Genomic DNA, 9,340 nt, shown 5'->3' on the forward strand with positions numbered 1-9,340 from the left:
GAAAGACTGAAAGAGGACTGCAGAACATTATAGACTCCATGGCACAAGATACATTTTTTACTGTTGACATATTTGATTATGGAAAAGGTGTTTTAACATAAAACTGCAACTATTTTTGAGACAGTAGGCTGTTTGGAGTAGCCCAGTAGTATTAGTCCATCAGAAACTCTGTGCAGGGACCTAAAGGTTTGAGTTTCCAAAATGGTAGCCAATAAACATACATTTTAGACGGTTTTTGAAAGAGGTGTGGGAAGAAATTGACTTCAAGATTCCATGCAAACCACCTACAAGTAATGTCCATTGAACATTGACCAAGTTCCAACCTATGTTCTGCTTGAGGATGAAGCAAATAATATTCTCAATACCAGTTTGTAACTTCTATGCAATGTGTTTTTTCTGGATACTGGACTGATATTTTACCTATCTCCAAAAAAAAAATGAAACCACCATAACAGGTAGAGGCTGGTAGGTGTTTTTATTAATAAGCAAAAACAGACAAAAATTATGAATACATAAAATAGTCATAATCTCTACATTAAGCAGAAGCAACGTAAGCGTAGAGCTGTTGGTCACTTTAAAATGTTTCTTTGTCTAGATCCTCTATGATCCTTTGGACCCACAAGAGCCTTGGATTCACACAGATACGACTACCTGTCATTGTGACAAACCTGAAACAAAAGATAAGCTTTTTTTGCAAAACAAGCATTGACAAAATAAGAATAGAGCTGGCACATTTAGTCACAAACAATGGAAACCGCAAACAGAAAGTCATTGATGAGTGAAATTTAAGCTCTAAACTGTTAAATTTGATTTTAACGAAATAATTACACTCAATCATCATGACTTCCAAAAGTATTCATACCTATTGAGCTCATATTTTGTCATGTTACAATGAGGAACTTGAAGGTATTTTGTTGAAATGTGAAAGATCAACACAAAGTAGTGCATAATTGTGAAGAGAAATACAAATGATTTGTGGTTTTCAAAATAAATTCCAAATAATAATAAAAAAAAAACAACTAAAACTTATGTCATGCATTTATATTCAACCCCCCTGAGTCAGAACTTTGAGAAAATTCAAGCACTGTCAGATTATATATAGTAGAGCATCTGTGAGCATCGATTTTCAAGTCGTGCTTTAGGTTCTCAGTTGAATTCACAGTGAGAAGGTAAAGAAAAACCTCTCACATGGAAATGCTTCTGCTATTTGAAATGGTTTGAAAACCCTGCCTGCTTTCAAGAGCCATTCCCGCAACCCTGAGCAGAATCCTCACCTGGCAAATCAGTTGAATGGCTTCTACTGCAGGTATGAAAAGCAGCAGTTCACACCTCAACCCAAGTCCTCCACATCCCATTCAGATACAAATTCTTGCAATACACCAATTACCCCCTGCCTTCAAACCCCCTGCCTGCACTAAGGATCTCAGAGGAAAACATAAATAGGATCTTTTAGCGCCTGAAAACAAGGAAGGCCTCAGGACCTGATAATGTCTCCCCATCACGCCTGAGAGCCTGTGCTGACCAGCTGGCACCCATCTTCACTGAGATCTTCGACAAGTCTCGGGAACCCACCATCACAGGATTAAATGACTATAGGCCTGTCTCTCTGATGTCTGTGGTCATAAAAATCCTTTGAGGAACTGGTGTTGAAGCATCTGAAGGACATCACAGGCCCCCTGCTGGAACCCTTGCAAGTTTGCCTACTGGGCCAACAGTTTGGCAGATGATACAGTCAAATTGGGAGTACACTTCATCCTGCAACACCTTGACCACCCAGGGATGTACATCCGGTCCCTCTTTGTGGACTTTAGCTCGGTCTTCAGCATTATCAACCCAGACATCCTCAACCACAAGCTCCCCCAGCTCAAAGTCCCGGCTTCCACCTGTCAGTGGATAAATAGCTTCCTGAAGGACCGGCAGCTGCAGGTGAGGCTGGGGAGCATCTTCTCCCGCACAAAAACCATTGGCACCGGTGCCCCCCAGGGGTCTGTTCTCTCTCCACTCCTCTTCTCCCTCTACACAAATGATTGCACCTTAGCGGACCTGTCTGTGAAGCTCCTGAAATTTGCAGATGACACCACGGTTATTGGGCTGATTCCGGACCAGTGATAAGTCTGCATACAGACAGAAGGTGGATCAGCTGGTACACTGCTGTGGTCACAACCACCTGAAACTTAACCCACTCAAGACTGTGGAAATGATGGTAGACCTTTGGAGAACACCAACTCCACATTCCCCCCTCTCCATCCTCAACAACACTGTATCTACTTTGGACCACTTCCGGTTCCTAGGAACCACCATTTCTCGAAACCTGAGATGGTTTCACATAGACAATGTTCGGAAGAAGGCCCAGCAGAGACTGTACCTCCTGAGGCAACTCAAGAAGTACAACCTTCCACATGAGCAAAGAACAATCAGGTCTGCAGAGAGAATCATCGTGGCTGACCTTCCCTCTATCCAGGACTTATATAAATCTAGGGTCCGGACAGCTAAAATCTCTGCAGAGCCCACACACCCTGCACACAAACTGTTTAGGCTTTTACCTTCAGGTTGGCGCTACAGAGTGCTGTGTGCTAAAACCAGCTGCCACAGAGACAGTTTCTTCCTCCAAGCTGTTTCTCTGATGGACACTTGACAGTTAGAGCTCCAGAACAACACCATGGAAACTTGGACTGATCTCATATTATATTCTCTTGGAGAGTCAATTGTGTATATCTGTACATTTAAAAAGACATTGTTTATTTCCACTGCTAGATATACCAAAAAAAATAAAATACAAAATCTTCACTGAGAGCAAAGTGTCCCTTAGTCAAATTCCTTGTTTGTCTGTACAAAATTGACAATAAAGCTGATTCTGATTCTAATTTAGGTGTGGACCTTGCTTGGTTCATTCTGACATGTGAATATGATCTGATCTAAACCATTCCATAGAGATAGTTGTATGTTTAGACCAGTTTTCCTGCTAGAAGGTGGACCTCTGGCTCGATCTTAAGTCTTTTGAAGCCTCTAACAGGTTTTCTTCCAGGATTGCCCTGTTTTTGATCCTTCGTCTCACAAACTCTTCTCTGTTCCTACTGAAGAAACCACATTTGGTTTGATCTGCAGAGCACATTTGTTTGTTAAATGCTTATATTAATGAACAAATAAAGACTCCCTCAGACAAATGCCAAGTTGGGTGGGTAACAGATTTTATATTCTCTCAACAGACCTCAACAGACCTCAGAGTTTCTAAGTTCTACTTACATGTTCACCCAAAGGTTTTCACATACACATGCATTAGCTCTTTGTCCTGTTCTACAAGTGGAAAGCAATTTAGTCTTGGGTCAGGGTGACATTCTGTTTAGGAGAACAGCACAGCTTCTTTTTGAACTACTAATCTCCTCAAATAAGAGAGTATTCAGATAGACACCTATGAAACCCATTTGCTCTTGCAGGAAACTACTCACTTTGTGACGTAAACAGAACTATTGACCAAGCTGCTTTTTCCCATATATTTGCTCTGTCCTTTACATGATTGTGGCAGCACTTTCTATGATGTTATTTCAACAATGTCTTTCTTCTTGCCATTCTTCCATAAAGTCCTGACTTGTAGTGTGCATGACCTATCCTTGTCCTGTTGACAAGATTCTCCCACCAGATCATTTAGAGTTATTATGGGCTTCTTGGCTGTTTCTCTGAGTAAGGCTTCTCTTCCCAGCCTGTCAGTTTAGGTGGGTGGTCTTCTTGATGCTGTTTTTTCACTAATGTTCCATAACAAACCTCTTAGGGCTATCATAGTAAAAGGGTGTCATTATATGCATGTCACATTTCTCAGATATTTGTTAAAAAGTTTTAAAAACCATATACTATGTTCCTTCCTCTTCACACTTATGTGTGACTTTGTGTTGGTCTATCGCATAAAATCCTAATAAAATATACTTTTAGGTTTGCGGCTGTAATGTGACAAAATGGGAAAAATGGAATATTTTTCAACACAATGTAAACTTAAATGATCAAATTTTGCAGTTTGTGATTGATATGAACCCACATAGCAATACTTACAAGACCGCAGTCTTCCGACAGTGGGGGCTGGTAATGAAGTATGAACGGATAATTTTTTTTGCCAACATTCTTGTTGAAAATATGAAGCAACAGGTAAGAGCAACCTTCGGACCTAAAAAGAAGACCATCATCCAATGTATCATCATGAAAAGTGACACCACCACTTCTTGGAAACTAAACAGATAGTAGCAGGTAGTTCTGTTGGCTGTTGGCATTCCCATTCCAAAATAAATGTTCATTAAAATGGAATGTGATGACAAACTAATATAAACTTCAGATTAATTTTTGAATGGATCAGCATGTAGCGACAGTGGCCAGCCTTTTGCATCATGTTTTTAGCTTTACAGCAATCTTTCATACTTAGCATGCATGTAGCGGCAGCGGAGAGGAAAACTCCCCTTTAACAATATTAAACCTCAAATAGAACTTGGATCAATGTGAGCATCAATCTGCCATGACTGACTGAGGATTAGAAAAGACACAGCATACGCACAAAAAACATAGAAGCACTGATCCAGGGGTAATTTCTCTATTAATGAAAAGGTATATAGTCAATAGCAGTAGTAGCTCCTTTAATCTACTTTGGTGAAAGTCAAGTTCAGTATATACTCACTGTTAGGTGGACGCCTTGGCTTGGGGCTCAAATCCTCCTTCACAGGTGGGTTCATTTTGATTTTTGGCTTTACTAGTGAGTTGATGTTCATTGTCCTGTTTAAAACAACAGTTGGAATCTTTTTACCAAATACATCTTCTGCAATGTTTGTCCACACATGGAAGTATTATCCTCTGTCAGCAACTGCACTGTTTGGATTTCTTATAATTAATACATTTATACACCAAAGGACAGGAAAACAAGTACAACTAGTTATTGACTTCTCCTAGTTCATATGAAATAATTACAATTAACATGTTACAATATTATAGAGGAAACAGACTCAGACAGTCACAGCAAAACTCTTCAGTATGACCAATGTACTCTCAACCCCTTTAGACAGGTGGCCTCCATGTCTTTGGAATCATACTGTCAGGATCTGCCATTCTGGGTTTTGTGTTTGTTTACTTTGTTAGTTAGATTCTTCTCTTGTGCTTTCTGTCTAATAGTTACGTTCATTTATGTTTTTCTTGTTGTTCTTGTATTTGCTTTCCCCAGCGGGTCTGTGCTACTTAGTTTTGTTAGTTAGTTCTTTCCCTCAGGTTTGTTATTTTAGTATAGGTTTCTTTTTTTAGTCTCTCATGTTTATTTCCCTTCTGTCAGATCATTAGTTGCTCTCAGTCACTTAGTGTTTGTTTACTATTTCCTCCAGATTTGTTCTTCCCAGGTTTTGTCATTCAGTTTAAGTTACCTTTGCTTTGTTCCTCATGTTGATCTCCTTCTGCTTTGTGTAATTAGTCACATTCCCCCTCAGTCTCCCAGCTGATCGGTTCCTCACCTGTTACCACTCCCTACTAGTGTGCAAAGCACTGACCACACAGACCGCATGATTTTGGGGGTCTCTATCCAAATACAGAAAATAGCTGAATAGCTTAACACAGACAGACTGGTGCAGATCATTTCCCATTACAGGTCTGGTGATGTGTGGCAAAACAATGAGGTGTCAATGTCAGATTTTATGAGAAGGTGATATAGAATATCATATACATAATTGTCCTCCATGCTGCTTTGTGTTGTTCATAAACTTAGCAAAAATATTAAGTAATGATCAACAAGTTGTCACACAAACACATGTAGCTGTAAATCTGATAAATTGACTTTGAAGCTTGTACTTACTACAAAAGTAAATTCTTGTTTACAGGTGTGAGTAGTTTACCTGCATGAACTGCTAGTCTAAGTTAACACGAAACAATTCTATTTCATCCCTACTGATGGCCAGAGGCAGTGCTTCAAGAACTGAATGATCATTCTTGCGCATGCGCAGGTCGAGAATTTAATAACAACATAGTCACATGTGACCTACCGGTGACTCACGTGAGTCTATATAGCCACATGTCACTGGCAGCACAGTCCCTTCTTTCTTCTCGCATGCAGGTTGATTGAATGCTGGTGTTAGCTTGTGTTCGTTGTTTCTCGTTCCTCTTGCTGCTGGTAGCCTCGTGATCGATTGTGGTCGGAGCTGCAGATGGTTTTGCGCTTTTTCCTCCAGGTCTTCTGGTAAGTTTGTTTGGCTCGCCAGTGGCGTTAATTTTCTTCGGCAGTAGTTGCTGTCCGCTTTGCTTTGATTGCTTGACTCGCCAGTAGCGTTTTCTGATCGTGCTGAGTCTGATTCCTTTGATAGTGTTGCTGTTTGTTTTCATTGTTACATTGCTTGCTGACTCGCCAGAGGCGTTCTCTGCTTGTGCTGTGTCTATTTACTTTCTTCGGCAGTGGTTTGCCGGCATGGTTCTAAACTCTGTTTCCATCACCACCTGTTCTCCTCGGCGGGTCGCCGATATTCTGGCCATGGTTATGAACTTCCGTCTTGGCAGAGCTCCACGATTTGTGGAGTACCTGTGTCTTCTGGGCATTCTCACTGCTGCGTCCAGCGTGGTGCCCCTGGGGCTTCTTTCATTGCGACCCCTGCAGATGTGGCTGAATGGGGTCGGCCTGGACCCCTCCCAGCGTACTCACAGGCTCCGACAGCTTCGGGTTGTGTCTCGATGCCTGCAGTCTCTGTCCCAGTGGCGGAATGGGTCCTACATCGTGGTGGGTGTTCCGCTCGACCCCATTCTGTGTCGGAGGGAAGTCGTCCATGCGGATGCTTCCATCAAGCACCTTTGCCAGGTTTTACAGGGTGAACGTCACCATCCTGTTGGTATGCATCATCCAGTGCTTGAAGTACCGCCTCTGGCGGTCAGTAGGGATGACATAGAACGAAAGTTACAACTGTAACTATGGTTCTATGAATCCTGGATGACCGCCAGAACGCTCGGTCCCTTGATCTCTGCGTGCTCGCGAGAAGATTGTCGGGACTGAGCTCCTGGTGACATATAGACTCACATGAGTCACCGGTAGGTCACATGTGACTATGTTGTTATTAAATTCTTGACCTGCGCATGCGCAAGAATGATCACTCAGTGCTTGAACCACCACCTCTGGCGGTCATCCGGGATTCATAGAACCGTAGTTACAGTCGTAACTTTCGATTTGTTTAACCAAAACAAAGAAACCACTCACATTTTAGGTGTAGCAGACGTAGGACTCTTGTCAATATAGTTGACTTCTTCATTCTGCGAGCTATTGGTGTCCCCCCTTGCTACAGAAAATGCATAGATGTGTACATGGGGTAAAAGGAAAATATAATGTGAACATTCTTAATGTAAAAATAGTATTTATTTGAATACAGACAATACTATGCTATATTATACTATACTATACTATGCTCATCTAGAATTTATTCAGCATCATGGTTTTGATCAGTTATTTGTTATAAATTTCAACTTTTATTGACAGCATATGTTAAGTTTTATATAACTGTAAATAAAATAAGGTTAAAGATGGATTTTAATCATATCTACCACTAATAATTGTACACTTATGAATCTTCTTGTACTCCTACTTAGGGATCACCTTGTACTCAAACATGGTGTTTGTTATAGACATGCCATAACGTGCATAGTAACCCAATAACAAAACGGCATTTGGATTCTGATCAAGGAAGCCGTCCTTCCCAGTCACACCTCTCTCGATGATTCAATCATCGCCCACATGGGCAGTGAAGTCCCCCACGCGCAGAATTTGCTGACACCATACATAATTACAATTGCAGTTCATGCACAGACAACGGTGTGAGCTTTCCTTCTTGCAATTCAAAATCAAAAGAGCCATCCTCCTAACATCTGGTCCTCAGCCTCAGGCTTATGAATATGCCCACACTCGCCTCTGTCCCTGGGGAAGTCTAGAGTAGGAAAGCGTCCAGCTCCTCTCTAGGAGTTGGGTTCTGGTGCCCAAACTGTGAGTGGAAAAGAGTCTAACTGTCTAACTGGTATTACTCACACATACCAGGCACCTCAAAACCTCACATGTATCAATAAAATGTGACCATAAAAATATAGAAAGTCCCACACAAACTGTATGGCTGGTGTAGGCATGTTTCTAGAGCTTTGGCCCATTGGCGTCACCAGCAGGGAAAGCTGGAACACTGTTAGGATGTGAAAATAATTATAGCACTCGCCATACCCATATGATGAGTCATTGAATACATCTACATGTACTGTATGCAGCTAGTAGATATAGTCAGGCTTACACAAAGTGGTGCAGAAATCAGATTCAACAATAATATGACTTTTATTCAAGGACACTTCAAAAGGCAATGTCTTTAGTGAGTGAGAGGATCTTCTGGCTCACAATGACAGCTTGTTGCAACTATGTAATGAACATATTAATGATCTGTCATGGAGTGTGACACGAAGAGAAACAGTGCACTGTGCACATACACTGCAGAGCACTTTGGTGGTTCTTGCATGTAGCATTACATTTAACAACAGTAGAACCAAGGAAATATGTTTGGATTCACGATAAAGCCAGCTCTTTCACTGATCACTGATCAGATTATGGACCTAAGAATCAGCATGGCCAAGCCTTCACCCTCACCTGCCATCAAACTTGTATTACACTCGACTTGGGAAGAATCAAAGTTTAAAAACAAGTAATATATTGATTCCTTGTCTAAAATGAAAACCTAATGCCAACAAAACTTATGCTTACCCGGCAGTGTTCTGCTGGTGTTGTTAATTTGCATTGGAGTTGGTTTCCAGTTCAAATCAAAGGAAGGCTGAACACAGAATTCCCTCATGAGAATATCCTTTTCAGAGCTGCTGCTTCTTTTTTGTATAAAAACTGCAAATGCATATATAAGTCTAGTGCATTTTTTCCCAAAAGTAACCATGTAACTATGCCTTAATGGTTGTAATTTTAAAGCGATCACAGAGGCAACATCAATCTAAAGTTCTGCTCCTTCATTTGTTCTTACCTAAAAAAGGGTCTAGTGTTGAAAAGAAAATGATCCAGACAATGTTTACCAGAGCCACACTGATCTGAACAATCTGATGCATGTTTCTATCTGCTGATGGCCTTTAACATCCTTGTCATTTGCAAAGACAAACTTAGCAGCATGCATGCAAACAACAGGAAGACTGACCTTTCAAACCAATGCTTGTGTATGTCAGTTTGTATTTTTAGATTTAACCACAAAAAAGCATACACCTACATCCAAACCGTGTTTATTTGCAAAGCACTTTAACAGTAACTACAGACCTTAAGTGCTTAACTTAAAAAGGAATACAATACAAGTCAAAGCATGAGTGAAAAAACATGATAGAAATA

General features: G+C 40.9%; 1 protein-coding gene across 2 annotated transcripts; it reads right to left on the minus strand.

The window, feature by feature from the left end:
- Nucleotides 1-456: 456 nt before the first annotated feature.
- Nucleotides 457-9,125, minus strand: LOC124881189 (C-C motif chemokine 13-like). Of its 2 annotated transcripts, none has more exons than XM_047386715.1 (6): nucleotides 8,988-9,125; nucleotides 8,723-8,789; nucleotides 7,193-7,271; nucleotides 4,655-4,749; nucleotides 4,042-4,153; nucleotides 457-668 (listed from the first exon to the last, which is right to left on the minus strand). In XM_047386715.1, the coding sequence occupies exons 2-6, from the start codon at nucleotides 8,754-8,756 to the stop codon at nucleotides 575-577; spliced, it is 414 nt and encodes a 137-aa protein (XP_047242671.1). In that variant the 5' UTR covers nucleotides 8,757-8,789; nucleotides 8,988-9,125; the 3' UTR covers nucleotides 457-574. The 2 variants fall into 2 exon arrangements, with proteins under 2 accessions (XP_047242671.1, XP_047242670.1); XM_047386714.1 differs by having other exon boundaries at nucleotides 8,723-8,854; nucleotides 8,988-9,070.
- Between the last annotated feature and the right edge of the window lie 215 nt (nucleotides 9,126-9,340).

Source organism: Girardinichthys multiradiatus, chromosome 14, assembly GCF_021462225.1.
Source record: "Girardinichthys multiradiatus isolate DD_20200921_A chromosome 14, DD_fGirMul_XY1, whole genome shotgun sequence".
NCBI lineage: Eukaryota > Metazoa > Chordata > Actinopteri > Cyprinodontiformes > Goodeidae > Girardinichthys > Girardinichthys multiradiatus.

Excerpts from the sequence above, each read along its gene's own strand:
- LOC124881189 (XM_047386714.1), bottom strand. The coding sequence starts at position 9,069 with ATGCATCAGATTGTTCAGATCAGTGTGGCTCTGGTAAACATTGTCTGG. Across the intron at positions 7,272-8,722 it reads CACCAGCAGAACACTGCCGG|CAAGGGGGGACACCAATAGC; the intron begins GTAAGCATAAGT and ends CATTTTCTGTAG. Across the intron at positions 4,154-4,654 it reads GCCAAGGCGTCCACCTAACA|GTCCGAAGGTTGCTCTTACC; the intron begins GTGAGTATATAC and ends TCTTCTTTTTAG.